General features: G+C 37.7%; 1 protein-coding gene across 5 annotated transcripts in view; it reads left to right on the top strand.

Annotated features, from left to right (window-relative positions):
- Window positions 1–438: 438 nt before the first annotated feature.
- Window positions 439–26,526, top strand: part of ZFC3H1 (zinc finger C3H1-type containing) — a 40,659-nt gene continuing 14,571 nt past the window's right edge. The window contains exons 1-21 of one of the 5 annotated variants that reach the window (XM_066319177.1): window positions 439–1,074; window positions 5,412–5,831; window positions 8,905–8,960; window positions 9,224–9,419; window positions 9,589–9,815; window positions 11,380–11,503; window positions 13,062–13,159; window positions 14,117–14,320; window positions 14,941–15,105; window positions 16,669–16,806; window positions 17,198–17,316; window positions 17,657–17,803; window positions 18,711–18,885; window positions 19,104–19,235; window positions 19,903–20,451; window positions 20,535–20,644; window positions 21,902–22,033; window positions 22,967–23,088; window positions 23,615–23,716; window positions 24,090–24,206; window positions 25,092–25,263. In XM_066319177.1, the coding sequence (XP_066175274.1) occupies window positions 486–1,074; window positions 5,412–5,831; window positions 8,905–8,960; window positions 9,224–9,419; window positions 9,589–9,815; window positions 11,380–11,503; window positions 13,062–13,159; window positions 14,117–14,320; window positions 14,941–15,105; window positions 16,669–16,806; window positions 17,198–17,316; window positions 17,657–17,803; window positions 18,711–18,885; window positions 19,104–19,235; window positions 19,903–20,451; window positions 20,535–20,644; window positions 21,902–22,033; window positions 22,967–23,088; window positions 23,615–23,716; window positions 24,090–24,206; window positions 25,092–25,263 (4,094 nt within the window). In that variant the 5' untranslated portion in view covers window positions 439–485. Of the gene's footprint in view, window positions 1,075–5,411; window positions 5,832–8,898; window positions 8,961–9,220; window positions 9,420–9,588; window positions 9,816–11,379; window positions 11,504–13,061; window positions 13,160–14,116; window positions 14,321–14,940; window positions 15,106–16,668; window positions 16,807–17,197; window positions 17,317–17,656; window positions 17,804–18,710; window positions 18,886–19,103; window positions 19,236–19,902; window positions 20,452–20,534; window positions 20,645–21,901; window positions 22,034–22,966; window positions 23,089–23,614; window positions 23,717–24,089; window positions 24,207–25,091; window positions 25,264–26,526 lie in introns of all 5 variants that reach the window. The other 4 variants (XM_066319176.1, XM_066319175.1, XM_066319178.1 and 1 more) reach the window with 4 other exon arrangements.

Here is a 26,526-nt window from a genome sequence, read left to right as displayed (position 1 = left end):
GCCCCACCAACAGAAAAATGGTAGCCAGCACCCGCAGTGAGCACCCAGGAGGCCTATGCCCCCACAGCCACGACGGCGCTAAACGGAGCTGCCACTGATGGTCCCGCGGCGGAGGGGAGGGAGGGCAGGGCAGGGCAGGGCAGGGCAGGGCAGCCCGCCGCCATGCCACCGCTCACTACCCACAGAGCGCCATGCCCTTCAATAAGATGGCGGCCTCCTGTACCAACATGGAGGGCTGCGCGCCCATTGGCGTCCGCCGCGCGAGAGGCTGAGGCGCCGGCTTCCCGCGGCCGCGCTTTGCACGGCCTCGCCCCGAGCGGGGAACTACATTACCCAGAATACCCCGCAATAGGGGCGTTGCCCAGCACGTGTTCCTTTTTGCGCATCGCGGCTCTGTCTCCTCCCGGGCGGGGCGTGGTCTCGCGAGAGTCCGCGCGGGCCAGCGGAGGGGGTGCAGGGCGCGCCGAGACCGTTGTCGTGGGCCCATGGCGGCCGCGGAGGCGGCGGCCGCGCCCGACCCCAGCGGGCTCTCCCCGAAGGAAGAAGGGGAGCTGGAGGATGGCGAGATCAGCGACGATGACAACAATGGCTTCGGGCCCTACGGCGGCGCCTCCGAGCATGCCGGCGGCCTCGGTAGCGGGTCTAGCAGCAGCAGCAGTAGCAGGCCGTACTCGAGGCGCCGGCCGCCCCCCGGGCTCCACGGGAGCGGCTCCATGTCCTCCCCCGGGCGGCCATTCCCGCGCTCACGGCACCAGCCCCCGCCCGACACGGGACACGTGCACGGCCACGGCGGGTACCGGCCTAAGGACTCGTTCCGCTCCCACCCACCGGCGCCGCGGATGCCGCCGGGGTCGCATTCCGACACGGGCCCCCGGCTGTCCTTCTGGGAGCGCAGCCACAACGCCCTGGACCGGTTCCGCTTCCGAGGCCGGCCCTACCGGGGCGGTGGGCGCTGGGGCCGGAGCCGAGGGTGCAGCGATCGGCCAGGCAACCCTCCGGGGAGGCCGCCCGGAGGGGGAGGCGGCGCCGGGTTCAGTAGCAGCCAGGGCTGGAGGGAGCCCTCGCCTCGGAAATGTATCCTTGAACGTGAGCGGGGGGCCCGTGCGGCTGCGGTGGGCCTGGGTGTGGTGCGGCCGTGCCGTGGTACGTGGCCGAAAGCGCTGGGAAGGGACGCGTTTCCCTCCCGCTCTGGCAGTGCCATTCCCGCAGCGGTAACGGAGAGGGAGGCTCCCGAGCTAATCCTGGGGCTTGGCCGGGGCAGCCGGCCCTGCTTAAGGAGAGGCTGCTGGGAAGTCGGATTACTGCCGTGACCTGGCTTGCGCCTTGGCCAATCCGTCGAGTGTAGGGAAAAAGGAAAAGCATAGCCTGAAAGGAGGCTTTTGTCGGTTGCATTGTGGGCAGCTGATTTTCTAGCCCCAAGTGCGAATATTGTGAAGTAGGGTCAGTCTTTGGTGCGGCAGTTTTAATATGTGTAATTAAGTGTCACAAATGTAAAGCTAAAACCCTAGGCTTGTTAATTTACTGTACAGAGCAATGAAGAATCCGCTGGTTTTTTTTTTTTTTGGGTTTTTTTTTTTTTTTTGTTTTTTTTTTCCGTTTTTGCTTTCATCCCTTCGGAGTAGATTAGCTAGGTTTAGCTTTAGTCAGTTTTAGCTAAGCTGGAGTGGGTCTGCACACACAAATTTTAGTTTGTATGGGTATTCAGATGAAAGCCATATCCACCATTTCTTGTAGAATGTTAGCCACTGATTGCTCTTAAGACTTGTTTGGGTGGCTCATGAGGGTTCTGATACTTCGTCCTTTTAGGAGCAGGAATTGTGAATGTGATGGGAAAAGCTTCCCTAATTTTTCTTGTTTGCCATAGGAAGTAATGTATAGAATTGATGCTGAGTGTAGCTTGGGGCAGCCTGGTTACTTGATGTAACTGCATTGTGAAAATGCAGATGAGTATTAAAAAAACACTGAGCAAGGGATATAGTGGTTAAATCCTGCTCTCCAGAATTTTACAGTGTTTTATTGGTCATATCGATAGTCAAAGGGTGTGTTTTTGCTAGGCTGTGTGGGTTGATTTCTTGGATCTTTTGGATCTTGTTTTTGATACAAGATTATTATTTATGTCATTAATACTGTTGTTTGTTTAAATTGGATGGAATATGTAAACTAGCAATAGAGATGTTTTTATTTAGCCTCACCTGGTAAAGTTACAGCATTATCAAAGGCTTCATTGGAGCCCTTCTTTCTAGGGTTTTATCTTGAGAGGCAGCAGGTGAAGATGAGATATACCCTAGGTTTCACAGTAAGAATTCTAATGCTGAAAATAGTTTTCTAGTCTCTTACTTTGCCCTGTTGCTCTGAGTACCTGAAAGTGGTTACTTTCTGTGTAAGAAGTAATTTGCAGGGTGAATATAGAGATTGTCCTAAACAGACCTTGCAATGTTTCCTAATGAGACTGATGCAGTCTCCTTTTCCTTTTTAATGAAAAGAGTATTCAGAAATGAATAATTCCATTTTCAAACCAAAAGTAGAAAATGAGGATGTTGAAAGTGTTTTTATTCCTGGTACTTAAGATTCACTCATTTGTTGAAACATGGTAGATGGAGAATGTTTTATTACTCTTGCCCTTTAATAAGTGAATATTCAGTTGTTTATGGATCATATAGTTAAGGAAGGTCCATGATTTTCCCTCAGTATGAGTTACTTTCTGTATTTTTTGCATCCTTGCTGCGTTATACAGTCAGTATTAGAGAATTTATAAATACTAAGGTACCTCCATGTTGCTCACATTAATGGAGTACTGGTGTAGTTCATTGGCATGTGACTTCAGAGGAAACTTTAATATCAACTGGTAGAAGGAGGCTTGTGGCCTGGAATGGTATTTGAAGTTCCCCTTGGAAAATAACATGTTTTGAGTGTCTTGAGTCCTGGTTTTGGCTTCTTAGTAGCCAGTATGGTGCTGTGTTTTGGCTTCAGTATGAGAATAATGTTGATAACACATTGATGTTTCAGTTGTTGCTGAGAAGTGTCTGCGCTAAGGTATGGATTTCCAGTGTCCCGTACTCTGCCAGTGAGGCACAAGAAGCCGGTAGTGTGCAAAACTGAGACCCAAAGTGGTGTTGAATACTACGGAATGTCAATGCCCAGTGATTAAACTGTAGGGAATTGGTTGAGAGACGCTGACTGCTGCTTGAGGCTGGGCTGGCTATCTCTCAGTGGGTAGTGAGCAGTTGTATTGTGTATCATCGTCCTTACCTGGGCATTATTCCACTCTCTCTTTCTGTTATCTTCCTTTTCATTATTATTGCTATTTTACTTGATTTCCATTATTAAATGGAAATTCTTTCAGTCCACTTTCCCTCAACCCACATTATCTAAGTTCTTTCTGCATCCCATAGGAGTAGTGAGAGTGTGGGGTAGTAAGTTGCTGAACAGGAGTAAACCATGACAGTCTGCTAAGACAGAGATTGTTTACTTGATTTATTCTTGGAACTTGTGCTTTGCACCATGTTTGATAGGAATATATATGTGAGTGAAGTCAAGGACAAGGTAGAACACTTAGAGAATTCTTGTTACTTTTTTGGGGGTGTTAGCTTTTGATAGGCTTTTCTCTTTCAGTTCTTGGCAACTTTAATGTATTATATAGTAATTCTTCAGGAATTGTTGCATAGAGAACTGTGGAATTTGAGTCTAAAATTCAGAATCATTATGGGACTTTCTGTTTCCATTGAATTCTGAACTCTTTACAGTGTACTTTTTTCTTCATTTCTAAGGCCCGGTTTCTTCATTTTGGTTCTCAGATGAAGATTCTCTTGAGCTGGTTGAAGCACATTTGTTGTTTTAATATGTACATGCCTGTCTGCCTTTCACAGCACTTCATGGAGCCTTGCATTCTATGTATAGAACCACATTAAAATTTTCTATGTATGTGAGCCACAGAATTTCTGGTTAACTCCATTGTGGGAGATTCTTGCAGTTGTATTACCCTGAGCACAACAAATATCTCGAAACTGTCTTGTTACCCATCTCCAGATGACTTTAGAAGCTCCGTATTGAAGTATTCTGATAGCAAATAGCAGTTAGACTTATTTTTATAGGTGATGGTAAGTGACTTACGAAATTATGAACATAGCTGGCTCTTTGGAAGTAGAAATGTGTTGGGAGTTTTGCAAGTGTGGTTATTGCATAATTTGGTGTTATACTGCATACAGCTTTTAGTATTTTCAATGTATTTATAGACTGTTTGATTACTTTTTGAATTTTAGGTAGTTTATCTTTGCTGGTTTCTGCTTTTTGTGCTGACACTTGATAAAGCACTGTATAGCAAAACATTTCCTGGTATTATAGAAGTAGCTTTTGCAGGATACATATCCAGATTCTTCATTCTAATGTTAGAACTTAATGTAGCAAAACATCCAAGTAGTCGATGCTTGTGAGCAGAAGACAAATATGTTTTCCTTTGGATTCAGTATGTCTGCCTTCAGAGGACACCTATTTTAGCTTCTGGTTTTACTCTGTTTATTGTTTTAAGAGATGATGTTGTTGAAAAAGCATTTTGCCTAACAGGGTATGTGAGTCAGCTGTTACCACAGTGGGGTTGATACTGTGAGTCAAATGAGTAAACCCGGCTTGGTATCTTGAAAGATTTCCCCTTGAGCATGATTATTTTACAGGATCACTTTCAAGGGTCAGGTTAAAGTAAGAGTAGTTGAACCTCTTATAGTGACAACTTTTGTTCTGGGTAGAGGTGCCTGAGAATTTCTACTGCTTTCCTTGGACATTAATTAGCAACCTTTTCTGAGTAATTAGTAATTCCCAGTTATCTGCAGCATTTCTGAATGTTTTGGTCACAAGTCTTTGTTACTTTTTTAAAATTCCCTTCATTGTTCATTGATTCTTCTGTGCCTTATCTGATTTACTGAACTGCATTTACTGCAGTGTGTGGTAGTACTGTGGTCAGACTTAGTATTGGCTGGATGTGGCATTTTATGGAAGGCTAAAATGAGTGGGAAAGAATTTAACCCGTTTTTTTCAGAATGTCAGATGGGTCATCAGTATTGGAGTTATGAGCTCTGGAAGTCTGACTTTCCATGATGGAGAACCATGTTAGCATTATAACTGTTGTTTCCAGGAGGGTGGTGTAAGAGATGAGACTTCTCAGCAATTCGTGACCTTCTTATCACAACTATTTGAATATTTGAAATTGTTGGTTTGAGAAAATGTCAGTATATAATAATGGCTACAGCTTTTACATGCTGCTTGTATTTATTAAGGATATTTTTCAAACTAGCCTTAACATAAAATATATGAGAATGGTCGTAAGTTATGTTTGTCTTAATTTTTTAATTTCGGTGGTAATATTGCCACTGTTTTAAGGTCATACAAGTTCTTGTTAAATTTCTTGACCAGTAATTCAGCTAAAACTTTTGGAAGGTCTCCATCTAGAAAGCAGAACTACTCTTCTAAAAATGAAAGCTCTGTGGAAGAAAGTTTTGAGGATCTGCTCTTGAAATATAAGCAGATACAATTAGAACTTGAACACATTAATAAAGATGAAAGACTAGCTTTGAGTAACAGGGAAGAAAACGAGAAACAAGATGATGAAAAAACAGTGGACACTGAGGACCAAAAAACTGTAGAAAATGACAGTATTAAAACGGACACTGTAAAAGAAGTACCTCCTGAAGAGAAAAATCCGGTTATGGGCTTTCAGGCATTTGAACTGAAACCTCTCAGACAAAAACTGCCTACTCCAGCTGAGAGGAGCAGATTGAAAAAAGGCAAAGAAGGGATGAAGCAGTCCTCGCAAAAATCTGAAGTAACAGAATCTGGCCAAGGTAAGGAAATACTTGTAACGTTATTTTAGGTTGTGAAGTTCTATTTGCTATAATATTTATTAGATATTGGGGAAAACTTTACTGTAATTAAAATGTTAAAAGTTACAAGTTAAAGATTTAATGTACTTGACTAATGTATTTTGTAATTCCTTGAATTACATAAACATGCTTGGAAGCACGTTTTTGCTTTGGGTTTGTATTTTAAATGTGTTTTCTTAGACTGATTGCTTAGTATAAAGCACGAGATCAAGACTTGAAGGTTTTAGTGAAGGTTTTAATTGCTGTTCAGAGCGGAAATCATTGACTTTTCACTGAAAGTTTTACTTCTGCCGTTGCCTAGTTCTTTTCTGCAGAAGTGAAATGTGGGGTTTTTTTAGCTGAAAAGACAACATTCAGAGACCCCTTTTTCTGCATTTCGTCCTTGTGTGTTTTCTTAAGTGTAAGATCAGGATCATGGAATATTCAGAGTTGGAAGGTACCCACAAGGATCATGAAGTCTAACTCTTAAAAGTTAATGTCCCATCCAGGGATCAAAACCGTGACCTTGGCATTATTGACACCATAAGATATTTTCATGAGAATTATTTTGGTTGTTGTTGATACTCACAAATAGTCAATAAATCACAGGCCAGAAATGGTAAGGATTTGTAGACAAAATGCAGCCAAAGAGTAGAGTAAGTGTCTTGTCAAAGATAGTTCTGGACTGCTGACTAAAGAGAGGAATTGCTGAAATGCTTTAGCCAGTTGTGGAAAAACAAGTGATTGTGTCCACCTGGCCTGTGTTAAAAGCACTTGAGCGTTCTTCTAGGTCTGCAGCAAAAGAAGGTGGCTGACTTAAGCCTCCTACTCCAAGGCTTCATGTCCTTCTAGTAAGTGATTGCTGTGGTTGAGGGTGGTGGCACTTGAGACTATCACTTGTCATCTGATGTTCACTAATTTGCCAGTGTGTATAAACTATCAATTTGAGTGGGAAGAGACAAAGTAGTTAATGGATTGAATAAGAATGCACGTGAGTAATTGGCAGGAATATGAAGAAAGGTAGGACTAGAGCACTGAAAGTCAGAATGATTTATGTATGATTTCAGAGCAAGACAGATCTTGTAAAGAAAAAAAAGAGAAAACTGATAATTAGTAGTCAAATCACCTCATTCTAGGTAATTCCTCCCCATTGTGTGCTTCCCATTAATAAAAATTTTTTGTGTTCTTTAATAGATCATACAGGTTTTATTGACAGACATGAAGAAAACAAATAAATTTTGGTGATAAAAGAAAACCTAGTAGTCTGTGGAAAGAGAACATAGCAGCACAGGAATGAAGCAGCTATTTAAAAAGCAAAATAGTCTCAAAAATCCAGCTTCCAAACTTAAAAGCACTGAAGTAGATAATGTAGTTCATATGAAAGTGAAAAATAGATGCTCTAATATGCATATTAAGAGCATTTAATTTTGCATGATACTCAAATCTATGATATCTGAAAGCAGATAGATTGTGTATGAATGAATGCTTATGACAGTGTAAGGCAGGCTTCCAAAGAAAAATTCAGCTGATTGGAGTCATTGCAGATTCATGTGTACTAAGTGAAGATAGACTACAAAAATCTCGTTACTGCCATAATACATGCTGCATGTATTGGGAAATCAGCAAAATTTTGATTATTTATTTTTAAATGGTGTACTGGATGTTCCTGCAGACTTGTAAAAATTGAGGAACTTGTCTTAAAACTCAGGAAAGTTTCAGTCTCTCTCTCAGATTAATTCTCTGTGGTTCAGCTGCTCGGACAGGCTTGACAGTATTCCCTACTTCACTTCCCGTGTTGTGCATTAGCCTGTTGTGTCCATGTTGTCCCCTTCTGGTTTGAAGAGCATTTGTACTTGTATAGAATGTCCCATCATGTGCCTGCATTAAAAAAAACTACTGTGCCATCTGTCTTTCTGCTTTCATCCTGTGAACTGGATGGTTAGGAACTTTACATAGTATACTAACATTTCTGAACATTTTGAATGTCATAGTATACTAACATTTTTTCTATAGTTGAGATGAATATTAGATACTACACTTGTTCTGTATGTGCATTTTTAAAAAAGTGCATGCATGTGCAAGGAGGAAGACATTCAGCATTTCTTAAGCTTCGTTTTTGTTTACGTATAAGGTACTTTATAAATTTGCCTTTTTGAATGTAATTTTTATTAAATACTAGGAAGAGTTAAAGCTGTACAGAATCTGAATTTATTTTCCACCATTTTGAATTGTGGGAAAGAATCTTTGAAGAAACAGTAATGTAGCAAAAGAACTCCAAGCTTCTCTAAATGTGTTCTTGCTTTGTCTGATGCATATAAACATGTAAATGTATGTTTCTATAAAAAAGTGTAATTAATTTTGCAGCAAATTATATTACTAATTATTTGCTATAATAAAGTATGTAATAATGCAATATGTACAGCATTATGTGTAAAATATAGTATGTTAATATGTGTATATATATGCATTATGAGAATGCCTATATTTTGGGAAGTCTAAGAAATTAATATTTTAACATCTAAATGTTTAGTGGGAAAACAGTGCTGTGATATTCATTTCCATAGGATATTTTTTTTTGTTTTCCTTTGGTGTGAAATGTAGCAGGTGTGTTCTTACTGCAGCTTTGGGCCTTTATGTTTAATTCTGCAGAAGTGTGACCAGTTACTCAAAATAGCTGCCAGTGAAATATGAGATGCTCAGCACAGCAGCTGATACGAGATGGTAGTATAAAGCACATGACAAGAAGTCTTTTCCCCTTGTCTGCAAATCTGTTTTTTTCTTGAGGAAGTGAACCTTAAGACAGAGTTACTATGAAGTTACAAGTCTTGCCTTAGACTTGTGGAGTTTTGATGATTTTATCTGACATGCCAAATTTATATGAATGTTTGTTCATGTGATCCTGCATGTACCACTGCTATGGTTTTCTGCTGTGTATCAGTGATGCTGATAAAATATGGTTGTATGGATTAAAATTCGTGTATGACTTTAATGTAGTTCTGTCTCATGAGAAACAGCTTGTTCAAAAATACGGTATTTTTTCTGTTGGAAGGTACAGAGGACAAAGAGCAAACAGTGCGAAAGCTTAGTGCTTCGGATGTTGCATCTGAAAAGGTAAGAAAATATTCTTCCATAGATGAGGCATGAATGCATTATAAATTAAAGCCACTCTGGTGGCCTTTTTTCAAATGGCAGTCCAGAAACATTCCTGTAATAGAACTGTCAGTTTTTAATAAGTGACAATAAAGTAGGATTTTGAGCTTTCTTTTAGTAAAAATATCGTGGAAAGATTTCAAAAGACCTTGTAAAGAAAAAGTTGTTGAATTATGTTTATTGACTTTTTGTCTTGTCCTTTCTTCTGTTTTCTTCTCAAGAAGCTGCTTGATGATGAGGAGGAGATGTCTGAATTGCAACTTAGGCTTCTTGCACTTCAATCTGCTAGTAAAAAATGGCAGCAAAAAGAGCAACAAGTGATGAAGGAAAGCAAGGAAAAATTAACAAAAACAAAAAGCGTAACACAGAAGATCAAAGCCAGTACAAAAGCATATTCAACAAAAAAACCCAGTACTACAGGTAATAAGTTTAATGTTACTGAAATGGCTGTCAATGATGTGGCCTCAAAAAATAAAGTTATGTGAGCAATAAGCCTTTACTCACGTTTACTCAAAGCTCTTGAAGAATGTAGGATTAGGTGGAACCAATTAGGTAAGATGGAGTTAATCACATACTTTTTTATTTAAAGGCAAGCAAACTTTGAGGAAGCAACAGACAAAGACATCAAAGAAGATACAGCAGCAAAAGGAACTAGACAGGCGGCAGAAAGAGGAAGACCAGAGGAAACAAGAAGAAGAGGAGGAGAGAAGAAAGAGAGAAGAAGAAATAAGAAAAATTAGGGACCTCTCAAATCAAGAAGAGCAGTACAATCGATTTATGAAGCTAGTTGGAGGAAAGAGAAGATCAAGAAGCAGGGTAACAGTTTTTTTTACATGGTGTTCTGGTGTTACATTTAAGATTCATGAATGATTTCTCTCTTGTCCCACCTGGTTTTGTGTCACCATCCTGTCCAAATCCGCCTGTTCTTCTCCCCGCTTTCCCCAGCCCTAGAATAATCAAAATACACCAGTGAAAGGAAAACTCAAAATACTTCAGTGTTTACAGTGTTTTAATCCCATGCTAGACAAGCATTCCCTTTGGAGTTTGAAAATCAATTTTGTATTAGTTGTACATTTACAAGTTAGTGGTAAAGCACTTTTCTCCTAAAGACATTTTGAACATTGTGATCAAAAAGCAGCCTGTAATTTAATGCTAACCAATCAGTGAAATTCTTCGGCTTTCTTCTTTCAGATTTCAAGGTTTTCTTCTCCACATTTTCAAAACTTTTTCTGTGTATACAAATTCAGTGGCTTGCTTCTTTCAAAATGTCATTGGAGGGCTTTGTTGCTTTATAGTCTTTTTTTTCATGTAGTATTTAATCTACTTTATTGAGGCATAAAATATGCCCAGAGGTAGCTGGTTTACCCTCACATAGTGTCAAATTGATGAAGTAGTAGTTACTGCAGTGGTCATCATGCTATCCTTGTAGGCTGTTCCTGTTCTGTCGTTGAGATTAGCAAATGCACTTGAGTAACTAATGTCTGTCTCTAAAACATTGGTACAATACAGAAAAAAATTACTGTTTCTTTAGCATTCTCTCAGCCTGGAAGCGGTACAGCCACTGCAGCTGGATGCTTCAAGTGCTTGGCACTATTAATGCTGTACAAATAAACAGCATCTAAGGGAATTGAGGCTCCCTATTTGAGGTCATGTTGTAGAAGAATCATGTTTATACTAATACTGAGTGGAAAATGGAGACTAAAAATGTTTGACTGTAAACAGTAGATATTCTAGAAGCTACCAAAATGTCTTCTGTATGCCCCTGAAAGATACTCAATTTAATTACTCTGAGAAGTTGTACTTAGGTGTTCTGCATATTTTCAGTCCTGAACATTGACTGGTGTCCATATGGTGTTAGGAGATCTTTAAACAATCTGATTTATGAGTCGACAGTCTCTGTGTTTGACTCAGTTTGGCATGTGGCTCCTTCTGGGACAATAAAAAGATTCTTCACCTGAGAGTTGTTTCTAGCAAAGGGTAGTTCAGGCATTCTTGGTAGTTGCCGTGGCAGATTACCAGAAATAATAAAGCATTTAATTCACTTGCAGGCTTTCAGAAATATATAACCATGCTCATTTACCAGATACAGAATGACCCAAAGGTAATTTAAAAATTGTTTCCATATATTGTAACACACCCCCCCTTCATGCCAGAAGAGATACAGTTTAAAACTGCCTGTCAGTTTGTCTAGGTGCTACCTGCAGTGGATTTGATTAAAAGGTAATATTCAGATTCTTCTTTTACAAGATAAGTGAATTGTATTTATAAATCAATTAGAAGAAAAAATTCTAAGGGCCTTCTTACAAAATTTATTTCTTAGTGGTTTTCTCTGAAATAATGATATAAGACCAGCTAAATAAGAGAATTTTTGTGTGTTTAGTCATCAGATACGGACTTGAGATGGTCTTTGGATAAGCAGTCTACAGAGAGTGCAGGAGGCATATATCAGTATGATAATTATGATGAAGTTGCTATGGATACAGACAGTGAAACTAACTCACCAGGTAAGACTTACAGTTTTTTAATATGTTGCTTGGTAAAAATAGGTAAAGTGTAGGAAATAAGCCACTGTTCTAGAAAGAAAGTGTTTGTTTTGAGCTGTCTGAATTATAGAACATTTTAAGGTGAGCTAATTGTGTTAACTCTCTCCATCTCTGCTGTAGTGGTATTTTTAAGGTCTTCAGGGTATCTTTTTCTCATTGCAGTACTGTAGGTTTTATGCTTGTCTATTCCAAATCAGCTGTGTGGGGTGTTGACTGGACAGACAGCAGTTTTGCAAAAAAAGGGCCGGGGGGTCCCAGTGCACCTTGAGTGGCATGTGGGTCAGCAGTGTGGTTTTGGGTGACAGGTGAACTGTAGCCTGGGTTTGGCACTGTGACTGTTGGGGGTCGGTGGCTGGAGGGGCCTGTTAATCACTGATTGCCAGTTTTCTGGTTTCACAGTAAGAGCGAGTGGCATTCTAGGCTGAGCCTAGCAAAAGATTTTTTTGACTAAGGGAAACTTTCTGGCCTGTTTTTCATTAAGTTGATTGGGAGACCGCAGCACTTGGCTTACAGAAAGAGTCTGAGAAAGCTGCATTTGTGTTGAGAAGGCTCTGGAAGGATTTTGGTCTTGTCTTCACCTACCTAGTGGGCAGTTGTAGACAAGACAGAACCAAACTCTTAGTCGACTGGGCAACAGAAGGACAAGTAGTAATGCTTAAGTTGTAAGAAAACAAATTCTGTTTAGTTAGAAGATGGTCAAACACTTGAGCAGATTTAAGTGTTGTCCAATCTCCATTGTCAAGTGTACCTGGAACTCAAAATCTGACTTTGAGGGCAGCCCTGCTTTGGGCACTTGCTCTAGGTCATAGAGCATATAGAGGTCTCTTCCTGCCTAAATGGTTTATTGACTCTTGAGTCTGAGGTGCATTTAAGGTAGTCAGGTTTCTATGTCCATCTTAACATGTGGAGAGTTGAGAAAACTTCATTAAGCATGCTACTTGATTGGCTGTTATTTTCTCTTGCTTTTCATCTTCCACCCTTTTTTATTCTTCTTCTTCTTTATCCTTTCTTGCTAGCCTTCCTTATATATTACTTTTATTAAATTACACCTGCTGTTTTGCATGTGTAAGCTACACTAATCTTGCTTGATAAAGCATCTCAATCTTTCCTTTAACGTTACAGAATTTATCAGCTGTGCTTTGGGTCTGCTTCTGTCCTACTTTGTGCTGTGTTGCATTTTTGGTAGCCTGGTAGCTACTGAGATACCTTGTTTTAGAAGGTAAATTCTTGCAAATTAAATTCAGTTTGAGGGCTGCATTACCTTAGCAGTACTGGTTGGCTGTACTTATATTTTGTATGTAAAACAGAAAAAGAAAATATAACTACTCTTTTTAAAAATATATGTACGTGTAAAAAGAAGGCACTGTGCCGTGTCTGGTGTTATCTTTGAAATTAGTGCACTGTAAAAACATGTGTCTTTCTGCTACATTAAATCAGTTGAAATGTTGTTTAACATTTCAAGCAGGAGTTGTTTAATAAATACATGTCAGATATCTTACACTCAGTATTTTAATTACAGCTTCTTCCCCAGTGCAGCCTCCTTTCTTTGAGTGTCCAATAGGATATTTTCCACCTCCAGTACCACCAATTTCCTTGCCTCTACCTCCTCCAATTCCAGTAAGTAACCTTGATAATTCTCACTTCATATCTGATTTCTAATGCTAAAGCTAGGATTAAATTTAGTTTCTAGTTTTGGTGCTATACTCTGTTTAATTATTCCCTTAAAGTATCTGTTAGACTTGTGGTTTCTGTTTTAAAACTGCTTATTTCAGCTGTCTTTAGGCTGAGGCAGTTGTTGGTTAATGGAGGTTTTCCCCATTGAATTGAAATTCTCTTCATTGTTAGAGCTGTGCTTTTTTTACACACAAAGCAAAAATTGCCTGAAGCACATAAGGAAAAAGAATGAATTGGAACTGTTAGCACAAGGCAACTTTGCCTCTTATCTCTAGGCCACATATGTAGGTAGATAAGGGTGATCTTTGACTTGTTACTAGGGAGGGAAAGGCCAAGACGCATAGCTCATCAGTATAGCTCATCAGTAATTCGAACTTTGTGCCTTTTGACTGTGTTTTCTGTCTTCTCACCTAAGAGTCCACATGGAAATTGAATTAGTGTGGAGTTTTTTCACTACCAGGTTTTTTTTGGTGAATGATTGTTGCTCTTCTCAGAAAAGCAGTAGAAAGATACCATTTCCTCTCATAACAGCTTCTGAACTTTTGACTTAGGGAAATGGTAATTTTTTTAGCTAAACTGTTTAAAGACTGCTGGTCAACTATATTTCTCTGGTTAGACTACCTCTGGTTCAGATTTTCATTTACATTTAGTTTGTATGTCTCCACAGCTTCCACTATCCAAATCTAACTTTATTGCTTCCATCAACCTCTGTGAAAAATAACTAACTGTACAATGACAGCCTTTGACAGGGATGTAAATGTAGTTTGAATGTTAATTAAACTGACACAGTTTACGTTACTTTTAAAACCTGGAATAATCTAGGTCTCAACCTCTGCTAAGTAATCATAAAGGAGTAGTAATTTTCACATTTCAAACCTTTGTTTTACTTTTTTTTCTCAGCCTGTAGCATCTTTGAGCCATCTTTACATGGAGGGTATTCCTTGTGTTTCTCTTGAGCCACCTCCACCTCTTCCCCCTCTTCCCCCTGAAGAGCCTGAACAGCCACCAAAGCCTCCATTTGCTGATGAGGAAGAGGAGGAGGAGATGCTCTTAAGAGAAGAATTACTTAAGTCTCTAGCCAACAAGCGTGCTTTCAGAGCTGAGGTACTCTATTGTTTTTTGAATGTAAGCCTCTAGATGGCAATCTTGACCAAAATGTCTGTGTGACCTGCTATAAGTGAGGGGTTTATGCTGCATTTCTGGAGACTTAAAAAAATTAACTAGAGCCATCTGGAATTGTAAATTGCACCTTTCCGGTTATTTCTGAAGTAATTATGAAACTTCAAGGTACTGAAAATGGAGGAAAGTCAAAGGAATTCCAGAAAATGATTATTGGTTTGATTTTTCATTTAGGAAATAAGACAAATAACTTTGTTTCAGCCTTCTAGGAAAAGGAGTTGGAAGAGATTAACTTGGTTGTTGCTGTTTTGAGGGTTTCTGTTGAAGTGAGAAGCTAAGCTTGTGGTTCTGAAAAAATATATTGATTTTGACCTTACTTCAAGGGTCTTTTTGCAGTTGACCTGTGAATAACTGGCCTGCTCTTGTGTGCCATTATGATATTGCTGCACAATTGCAACATTTCTCTAATACATTTTAATAGTCTGCCTAAATCACATTTTCAAGTTTCAAAACATGCATGAAACAGTCTCATTTATACTGACTTTTTTTAAAATTGCTGTGTATGGTTTGTATTTTTAAGACCATATTTTTGTTCTACTTTTTAGGAGACATCAAGTAACAGTGGTCCACCTTCCCCTCCTGTTCCAGACAACTTGCAGCCTGTGCCAAGAAGCAATCTGTCTGCTGTCAGTATTAATACTGTGTCTCAGCCACGGGTGCAGAATACAAAGTTTGTTAGAGTACCAAGGCTTCCACGAGCGGTGATCACGGTAAGGAAATACTGGTGCTTCCTACTGATGAGACTATGAGTTGAAACTGAGCTCAGTTCAAGTGAAGAGTAGACTTAGACTTAGATTTTCTATTGAGACAGCACAGAAGAGTGAAGCTTCAGTTAAGTATTTGAATTCTTAGTAATTTTGACAGTCAATATGCTTTTCTAGAAAGACTTTGACACTGAAGCAAGAATTTATAGCCAAGGAGAGCATCAAAATATGCCAGCATGTAGTGAACTAAGAGATTGTAAATACAGTTCGATTATTTTCTTATCCAGACTAGCACAGATGCCCTTGCCAAAACAGGCAGTCTTGCTCTTCCTCCGGCACCTGGCCAGTTGGTGTCTCCCTTTAATGTGGGATCTGGAGCATCAGTCGCATTGCTGAACTTATTCAACATGCTAAATTGGTTAGAGAACTAACTCTTGTAGGGGAAAAAGTACTTTTCCTTCTAGGAGGAGCTGAACTTTTTCATTCAGTAGTGTGTATGTCAGAGTTAGCATGTCTATGAGTGTGGCTGAAAGAGTATTTGTGAGGAGAGGACCAGTGCCTTGCACCAACATAAACTGGAATTTCACCTACCTATCCTATTGTAGTGAAAAAATGATGCAGCTGGAGTATATTCAGAAGTAGTAGATATAACCCATATCTTGAGAATTGCCCAGAGTATCAACAAGAACTGTTTGTGGAAATTTGAGTATTTTTAATTTTAAAAAATGGTAGTATTTTGATGGGGTTAATGCTTCAGAAGACACTTAGAGCTTTGACAAGGTTCTGTTCTGAGATAAAGGGTAATGTGTAACTATGTCCAGATCTACAGTGGGACATCAGAAGAGCAGTCCTGGAAATGTGAAATAAGTTGCTTTTTTTCCAAGCTGTAACTCCAGAGCATTTGAGGTTAATCTAGATTGTCTGCTTGTTTCTGCATTTTTTTCTTTGTGCTGGAATTGGCAGTCACCTGATCTTCAGTGAGCTTTTTAAACTTGTGTTGGCAAAAGGTTGATTAATCATGATTTCATCTATTCATTACATTCTGTTGGTGTTCTACCAGTCAAATTGCCTGAGTTGTACTGTAGGATCAGCTAAGTACAACTGTGGGACAAGAGACATTGCAGCTGTGTACCAGAAAGATGAGGGAGTTCTGGTATGTCTGCCACACCAATTCTAATGCAGTTTTGATTGGCTGTTAGTTCTCAGTTACTTAAAAAAATCCTTGCAAATGACAGATGATAATTTTAATTGCAATTAAATTATTTAATCAAGTGTAGGAGTTAGGTGTTTGAGATTTGTATGCTCTGACCATGGACCAATAAATGTGCTGCAGATACTTGGGTGTAGGTTGAAAACATTGGAGTACCTTTCATGTTACTTTCAAGACTATGTGTAATATTACTGTCTTGTGGAGATGTACAAATTCTTTTCTTTTTCTTACAATGTGGAATTGGTGGGTGTGGTAACAAAAGGGGTTAACCTTCTTTTTTCTTTTTAGTATGTCCTCTGTTACATCTGTGTCTCTAACTTTGTCTTCTTACTGTAAAACCTTTTACATTCTCATCCCAGCTTCCAAAACACAAGTCTGTTGTGGTTACATTAAATGACTCCGATGACAGTGAGTCTGATGGAGAGCCCTCTAACTCAACTAGCAGTGTGTTTGGAGGACTAGAATCTATGATAAAAGAAGCAAGGAGAAATGTTGAGGTAAGTGCTGTGAAAATTTTAATGATTTGTCCTTATATATGGAATTTAAACTTTAGAATTTGGTTAAGAAACACTGCAATTGCATCAGAGGGGGTAAGAGAGTGAGTACATTATTCCCGTCTGGACAACTACATTGTAATTTGGGTTGCACAAGTTACTAAATTTTTTTTTGTTGAAGATGACATCCCGAATATAGAACTTGTAATATATTTTGGTTTGATTTTTTTCAATTAAAATTCAGTGCATCATTAAGCAAAAAAGTAGTGGCTTAGAAGATCTTACTAGCCTTGAACAGCTTTAAGTTGGTGCTGAAATTCCTCTTACAAATACTATTTGGTAGCTGTATTTTAAACTAGTGTGACTGGTACTGACTTGAGTCTAATTGTAACAGGCATCAAAAATCAAAGCCCCTCCAAAATCAGAAAAAGAGAATGATCCAATGAGAACCCCAGAGGCTCTGCCAGAAGATAAGAAAATAGAATACAGACTTCTGAAAGAAGAGATTGCCAGGTAACCTTAGTTTAATTATTAATGTGAAATGTGTTTTATTTGTCACCCTTTATTAGTCTCCTTTTGTAACTGAAGGAAAATCTGAGTTTAAAAACATTGCAATCACCTTTAGTTTTTTCCACCATGCAGTTTTTTGGTAAGAAAACATAGAGGTCTAAAGAAAATCCTTGGATTTGAACTGACTTAAGAGTAACTGAGTACAGTTGTGGGAAGTACTTTTTCTTCTAGCTTGAAATCTTGTCTTGCTATGCTTTTCGAAGATTTAAAAACTCTTGGGAGTAGACACTAAAGTTAATGCTGAAGTTACTGAACATCTTTGTTTTTAATATTTTTGTTTCAGTCGTGAGAAGCAGCGCTTAATTAAGTCTGATGCAGTGAAGAACAATTCATCCCCTGCAAATTCTGATGGTGAAGTCGATGGAATTGGGAGAATAGCAGTAGTGACCAAACAAGTCACAGAAGCAGAAACAAAGCTGAGGAAAAACAGGTATGCATTTCACTGTCCTAAGTCCTACCTTTTGCTTAACAGGGTGAAAAAAGTAAATATTTTAAATGTGTAGCATTTCAAGAACAGTGAAGGATTTATTTCCTGTTGTCTTGAACTATTCAGTCTTTAATTCTGTTGCTGTGCAGAAGGAATTGTGTTGTAGTGCCAGTGTGGTGTTTGATAACTTTCAGGTATGATTTGTCACACTGTTTTCAGCTGTTTTTATGTTCAGTGACTAGAATATGATTTGTGCCACCCAACATGGCCTTTCTCTTGTGGCATGCCTCTTTTGTGTTTCTCACCCTAATTTCAAGTCATGGTTGGAACTATAGGTGCTTTGCATCCTCTTCTCAGCTTCTTTTGCCACTTGATTATTTCTGTATGGTCTTGTGAACAAACTATTTTGTGTTCAGTCATCAACTGAAGAACAATCTTCCCTCTTTATCCACACCCATCTATCTAAGGGTTTATCTTCCTTTAATGTATAGCTTTTTGTAATTTGTCTAGTCTATTGTTGAGCCATAATACTATGGCTTGTAATCTGCTAGTGTGTGTATGTGCCCTAAGGTGGAACTAGATTGTTACTTAGCGGAAAGCAAGAATGTGTGTGGTTTTTTGTTAAATTAAAATGGTCTTAAAGGTAGAGCATTTGTTTACTTTTCCTTGTAACTAGAACGTTTTCATCTGAATTATACTTACATGCTGAACTTTGTATGCTGAAACATACTGTATATATTGACAGTATTTACTGACTTATGAATGCTAGGACTACCTAGAGAGGCTTAATTTGTAGTCTTTTTATTAGTGAGGAGAGCTGTGTTCTTAAATAACTGGAGTTTTGGGGGAGCAGCAATAGCTCTAAGCAACTTACCTTTGGAAAAAACTGTATATTTATTTTCTGTTTCAGAATGCTGTTGATGAAGGATGAGTCTGTCTTGAAAAATTTATTGCAACAACAGGCCAGGAAGAGAGAGAATGTTCGAATTGCTGAAAATAAAATTAACAAACTGGCTGAACAGCTACAAGCAACAGAGAAAATCTTGAATGCTAACAAGGCTTTTCTTAAGAGGCTTCAGGAACATGTAACTGGCACTCTGAAATGTTTCCGTTTCCTAGAATTGGAAATCTTGAAATGGGATGCTTGATTTTTGGAGGCAGTAGGCTTTCTTTGAATTATTTACTAATACCCAACTAGTTATATTATATCTAATTAATTCTGTGTAATTATATTTTATTATCTGGTCATATCTGTAAATTTTTATCTTGCTGTAGTATTTAGTTTTTATTTTTACTTTTTCAGATACATAAAGTTCAACAACGAGTTACAGTAAAAAAAGCTCTGGCATTAAAATACGGAGAAGAACTTGCTCGAGCAAAAGCAGTAGCAAGTAAGGAAATTGGGAAACGAAAGCTAGAGCAAGATCATCTTGGTGTAAGTCAGTATGCTTTTAAACCAAACTACTTGGAAAAGTGTCAATTTTGATTAACAAAGTTCGAATGGGATTTCAGGAGAATATTTCAGAAACAATGTAGGGAGTATTCCTATTGGTTTTGTTAATTTTTGAGGATTCAAAAAAGCATTATTGATTTGAGGAAGAAAACTTTCAAAACCTAAATTTCTATGCTAGAGGAATGGCATTCATAGATAAGTAGTAAGAGGAGCCACATGGCTGTGAAAGAAGAAAATCCTGTCTGTAGACATCAATGATTTTGTTCAACTATCAAGCTAAGTTGCTGCAGAGGGGATCTGATACTGTTTTGAAAAGCAAAATACACAAAAACAAAGCTAAAATATTTTTCTAGATTTTAGTGCTCCTACTCACAGCAACACTGTGTGTATTTGTACTTTTAACTGGGGCCAGAACTTCTGTTGAAGCCCTGTACATGATGTAGGGTAATTTTTATCGTAGAGCCTGTAAATCTGCCACTTGTATTGTGGCAAACTTCTGTTGTTTTTCTGCTGTTTGCTGAAATCTTCAGGCAAGAGTTTAAAATGTTTTTATAAACTTCTGAATTAAATATTCTGCCTATGTTTTTCCCTCCTGTTGATAGATCAGTAGATGAGAAAACTGAAATAAAGAGAATTTTTTTCTTTTCAGCCAAGCAAAATGTTGAAATTGGACACCTCCCCTGCATCAAGTCCAAAAAAGCCTTCAGCAGAACTGATTGCACTAGAGAAAAAACGACTGCAGCAGCTAGAGTATGAATATGCTCTAAAGATTCAGAAGTTGAAGGAGGCCCATGCACTTCAAACCAAGGAACAATCAAATACTACACCTCATATAGAAGAGGAATCTGAATTTGCATTACCTCAGCCATCACTTCATGATCTTACACAGGACAAATTGACTTTGGACAGTGAAGAAAATTACTTTGATGACGAAGTTTTGTCAAATTCAAACAGAGAACGAAGGAGATCTTTCAGAGAATCTAATTCTTTTACTAAGCCAAATCTTAAACACATGGACACTCCAAAACAAGAAACTATAAACAAACTTTCTAAAAAGGCTTCAGAAGAGCCAGAGCTGTTCCTTGGGTTGAATATTGATGAACTGAAAAAACTTTATGCTAAAGCTGACAGCTTGAAAGAACTGCTGGTGAAAAGTACTGCCTTTATTGTGCCTAAGGAAGATGTCTTGTGTGGTCAGGTAAATGTTTTACAGCTAAATGTGAGGCTTCTCTTTATTAGGCGGTATGGCAACTGCTGTGTATCTGTTTATCTGTTTTCTAGGAAATTTCAGTGGACATGGATTTTTTTACATCACAAAGTAAACAAGCTGAAGTGAAACCATTTCCATTTGGACCGTATCGTAGTCCTCTTCTACTATTTAAATCCTACAGGTATGAAGACTGTAGCAGCTCTTTGACTTAGGCTTACATGTTCTTGTTAAAATGTTTTTCAGTGCTCTTCCTTGATACCCAGGCATGTACAGAAAGACAAGTCCTAATGAGAAACTTGACTATCCCTAAACAATATTGTCTGGTTTAGGGAATCTAATGATTTTATTCAGTCTTCTCTGCTATGCACATCCCTTGGTTTTATGCAGTATGCTGCATTTACATTGTATTGCATGTTGTTTGATACAGCCAAACTAAAAAAAGTGATTAAGTGTTTGAAAACAGGATTTTTTGATATAGTATGAAGCAATGTAAATCCAAGAAGCATATTTCAATTATGCAGTCTTTGAACTTGGCTGGGATTTACATTATCTGAGTCAAAATTGGTTTAACAATCTATTTTTGGATTCTTCATCAGTGGAAAGAGCCATAATCACAGTAATTCATCTTTACCTGACAGTAATATCTGCAAGTGTAATCAATCTGGCACATCTGTCTTCTTGACTAAAGAGAACTTTGTTCCTACACATGAAATTTTAGAGAACAAGAATCTGGAATTTAAACTGGAGAAGTTGTATCTACCATGTGCTTTAGCTTTTTTATTGCAGTGGTCTTATGTAGTAGATAATGGAGGATGCCATCTTTACAGGAGAATTCATTTTAACTTGTAGGTTATGATGTTAATTCCTGAAGGAGCTAGAAGTCCCAAAATTGATGTAATCTTAACTTCAGCTAAAGATTTAAAACAAGTGTTAGTCTGCCAGACTAAGACTGATTTTGTTTGTTTATACATTCTGAGCCTAATACATTTGGGATTTTTTCTCACCTCAAGTTAATCTTTACAGTTCTCTTGACACTTTTATTTGTTGTTGGTCTTAATGCTGATTAGAGCATGAGATTTTCTATAAACTGATGAAATGCATTTTCGGTAGTTTGCTTTCCATACTGGGCTTTTACTACGCTTCCTGGTTTCATATAAATGTCTGCACCTAAAGGAGAAGAGAGTGCTAGAGGAAAACTTAGGTTGAGAAGTATTCCTTTGTTCCCTTCCTCTTGCTTTTTTTTTTTTTTTTTTTTTTTTTTTTTTTTTTTTTTTTTTTTAAACCTTGTTCTTAGCCTGTAGCTTGATGATGCTTTTGGTCAGTAGCAGGGTTTTGGAAATAATGAGGTTTAATACAGAGAGTGATTTTTAATTACGTTTTTTAGAAAACTGACATCTTGCCTTGTGTACTTTGATAATAAATCACGGTTTCATTTTAGGTTTAGTCCTTACTTCCGTACCAAGGAGAAGCTGTACCTCAGTTCAGTCACATATAGCAATATGATTGAGCCAAAACAGTGTTTCTGCCGCTTTGATTTGACAGGCACATGTAATGATGATGACTGTCAGTGGTAAGTTTTTTCATTTTCTTAGCTTAAACTGAATCTCTCTTCTAGATGTCTGAGTCTGAAATAAGTGTGGTTTGGTTTTCTTTGAAAGATCTTGATATGTGATCCTATGCACAAGTTCTAGACATCGTTGTTTTTAATACTCTGTTAGAGGTACGTAGTTGGAAGACAAACCTCTTTCATCTAAGCCATGAAGAAAGAGGACGCTATTTAGATGTAAATTTAGAAGAATAGTATGGCCTCATAGAGAATATTTCACATTTTTCTAGTAATTCAAATGGAACTGGTTACATATGACTTCAGCATAACGTCAGCTTATTGTAGAACCTCACACAGTGGTTGATACTGTTAAGCACACTTGATATGAAAAACAATAGACAAAAAAAAATGAAATATATAAAATAAATATATTTATTTATAAAATAATATACCAAATAAATGATTAAGTAAGAAAATTATACTGTAGTGTAATTCTAGTTTCCTGGGAAAGTACTGGCTAAGTTTGTTTCTTTAAAGGCTGATGTTAAATTGTATTAAAAAGTGAATTGTTTACCAATGTTGTGCAGTATATTTGAAAGTGGATATGAATTGGTTGGAAATGGAAATCTATGGAAGCCAATATAGCAGCCTAACTACTGGTGAAATTGGAGTGAACTTTATTCTGGATAAGCATTTAGCTGTTGTCATCAGACCATTGTTTGACTCTTAAGTCAACAAAGATACCTAATTCCTATAATTCTTTTATTTGAACTGGAAAGTTCTAAATACTGTGATGTAGGCTTAAGTTTATCGAAGATATATTTAACCAATTTTCAAACTAAACAATAGTTTTTCTGTTGGTATTATTTCTTTATGCCTCACCCAAGTGTGTCTTAAAACTTTCTTAATATTTTGTTGCTATGAAAAATGTATTAATTTCTTATTTATTTGTTTTAGGCAGCACATGAAAGATTGCACTCTTAACCGTAAGCAGCTCTTTCAGGATATTCTGTCTTACAATTTAGAACTGATTGGCTGTTCAGAAAAAAGCACTGATGAAGAAATCAGCGCTGCCACAGGTTATTATGAATCTTTTGTTCTCTTTTGTATCTAAAAATTAATTTCTGAAGGGAATGGGTTTTATTATGAGCTGTAGCTGCAAAAACTTCCATGTGAAGCAGTATATAAGATACAGCTGTATGAAGTTTCTTCAGTTGTCCATTTCAATAATTTGTAGTGGGTAGTCTTACAGAAAAAAACCCACAATCACTGATCTAAGGAACATTTTACTAAAAAAAAAAAGTATTGCAGCGATTCAGGGTGCTGGGGAGCAGTGAGCATGGAATCTTTACCTCTCTCCTTTCTCAGTTATTTCTGTAACTACTGCACTGACCTGTTTCAGTGAAGCTGGATTTCTGTAACAATGCTTTTTCTGTATGGGCAAGTTGCCAAACAGCTTCCTTCTTATCTTTGAGTGTTAAATCACCATGCCTCTTACAGCAGTCATATTTCATAAATTTATCGTAGATTGTGTTAAACTGCAGTTAAGTTTCGTAACTGTTTTAATCTATATGCTTACCAAAGCTGCACATATTCTTGTTTCAGAAAAATATGTTGAAAAACTTTTTGGTATAAACAGAGATCGTATGTCAGTGGATCAGATGGCTGTTCTTCTGGCTAGCAATGTCAATGAGAGTAAAAGTCACAGTAAGTAACTTGGTAGATTAAATGCAGTATATATAAACTTCTAAAAATTATGTAAGTACCTTGTAAACCAATTATGTAGGATTTTGTAAACCAAGAATATATTTTCTTGTCTTTTATTTATCTCAGTATTATCACTTCTGATTATGGTAAAATAAAGTAAACAAGAGTTCAAGGCAATAATACAATAGTTTTGGAGTTTCATTTATTGAATTTATTTATGCACTTAACAATAAATTTTAAATAAGTAGTATTGAAATGTATACACTCTTGTTGAATTCACAGAATCTTTTTATCTACAGTCTTTATTAGGAAAAATATGTTACCCTTGAATACAGAGAAGTGAAAGAATTTTTACTACTTTGTCTGTTTATAGCACCTCCACATACAACTTGGAAAGAGAAAAGGAAATGGAGACCAAAGTACTGGAGAAAACCTCTGTTAGATAGTAGCAGCAGTGAAGAGGAACAGTTTGTTGGACCTATTAAATACGGTAATCTGGATGTGTGGCACTGGAGGGAAATAAACACCCACCTCCTTCTACCACTTGATTTTTAAAATGCTTCTTGAGAAAACCCGTGCTTGTAATAGTTTTCTTGACTTTACACTTCCTGTATGCAAACTTCGTTTTGCATAAATTTTGGGGTAAATGTTGACCTACGCTTGTAATTATGTAAGATTTTTTCTTTAATTTGACTGGAAATTAGGGTGGAATTTCTAGTTACCTGTTCTTAAAAGGAGCATAAGGAACTGTTTCCCTGGAATGTTTCAGCTTTCCCCATACACCATTAGGATTTTTTAAAAAATGTATTTTCCTTCAACAGCCTGGCTTTCTCCTTCCCCCAAACTTTAAGTAGTAAAATATCAGTGTTCAGTTACCTCAAATGTGTGCAGAGTTAATATTTGGTGTGAGGTCAGGAGTTAAAAAAAGCTGTGGTTAAGCAGCATTTGAGAATTGGAAGCTGCTAGAGCATCAGTAAGCTGACAGTATTTCACATGTGACTTCCAAGTAGGAGCTTTATCATTTGTTAGCAGATCTCTAAAAAAAGATTTTTTTGAGACTCAGAATTGAGACAAATTTTTCTTTGTCAAATGTGTCTAGTTCCTAATGCTGTCTGATTAACTGCCTTAGTTGGTGTCTGTTGATCAAGGCACACATACTGCTAATTCTTTCATTCCTTCACATTTGAAATATATCCAGTTCTCTACAGGCAATACAGTTTGAAGGGTGCTGAGATAATGCTATTTAGTTCTGATCAGTGTGTATACTTGAAGTATATAAATGCCACTTCTTGTAAGAGTGCGAGGTCACTGTTGTTTTAAAAAGGAATTTTTCTTTTTTTAAAAATTTGTATGTTATTTTCAACCCATCCCATAGAACATAAAAAAAGAGTTCCAGTGCTTGATACCGTCGTGACTCCAGATGATGTCCGGTATTTTACAAGTGAGACTGATGACATTTCCAACTTGGAAGCAAGTGTCCAAGAAAACCCCTGTGATGTACAGCTTTGGATTAAGCTTGCATATAAATACTTGAATCAAAATGAAGGGTATGTCTGCTACCTTTGAGACCTTGCTACACTTGCCCTTGCTGCTGTGATCAGGTTTCCTTTTTGATGTTAAAGAACTTTCTTCAGCAATGCCACAAATAATTCATTGCTTTCAAGCAGATTAAAAAATAGATTATATTTCCTACTGTATTTAGTACAGTATATGAGTAATAAATTACAGTAATGTTTCATCTTTGGGTAGATTCTGATTCAGAATGGAAGTTGATGGAAAGTAGTGTGGGAGAATAATTGTTCATGTTTGAAAAGTGCTCTGTGTAAGATTACAGTGGAATGTTGTACTTCGAGCCGTAAAAGTGGACCAGTGAATTCTAATTATTCTCCTCTACAGAGTGATTGGTTGGAATAATGTTTGAAATTACTTCCTTCAGCAGGCTTTCTTATAAGTATAGTTCTGCTAGTTGGTTTTATATCTCTGTAGAAATGATCCAGTTTAACACGTGGTTTCTTATTTTGTGGGGTTTTTTTATTAACTTTGGTTTCCTAAATTTCTCTAGCTCCTCTTCCTTAAAATTATGCTGCAGGGTACTGTGTTTCTATTGGCAATCAGATCATTCCAGCAGGAATTTTGTCATGATGGTTTCATCCATTATGATGATTAATTTCAGTTTTAATAATGAGGTACAGTTGAGCAACTGTAGCAGGGAAGCAAGAGGAATGGAGAGGAGCAGTTCTACTTTAAAAGCCTTGTTTAAACTGTGGATAATGGAAAGTGTAGGAAAAAATCAGTTAAAACTGTATCATTAGATGACCAAACAATAGAAGGGGGTAGAACTGGAAAGGCCAGTAATCAAAGTGTTACCAGCAAGGGGCAGCTTGAGAAGAGCGTGCCTTCTAAATATAAGTGTACTTGGGAAACAACCAAGAAGAGGAGGGAGTAAACCTAGTGGAAGATATGCATCCTTTTCTTAAAACTTCATTCAAGAAGGCTTCCGACTTATGATTAACTGGGTTAGTTTTTTTGAGACTTGTGTATTTCTTCTCATAAAATGTCCATGCAAAATAATTTCTAAAGATGTTTTCAGAATAAGTGGAACCTGAGCATTCTGTGGTTTTATGCAAAATGTATTTATGAATTATAGCTCAACTCTGTGGTTTGCAGTCTAGTCAGTTATTTCAATTAATCTTATATTACTTGGTGGGTATCATCTCATGATTTGTTATTTCAAAAAAGAATTTTTTTTTAATGTCTTAGAGACAGAGCCTATGCTCTGATGCTGATGCTGAAATATGATGCTGAAATAA

The sequence above is a fragment of the Sylvia atricapilla genome, chromosome 5 (genome assembly GCF_009819655.1).
Source record: "Sylvia atricapilla isolate bSylAtr1 chromosome 5, bSylAtr1.pri, whole genome shotgun sequence".
NCBI classification, from domain to species: Eukaryota; Metazoa; Chordata; class Aves; order Passeriformes; family Sylviidae; genus Sylvia; species Sylvia atricapilla.
Note: the sequence above shows the minus strand (reverse complement) of the source record. Positions and strands in the feature narration are given on the sequence as shown.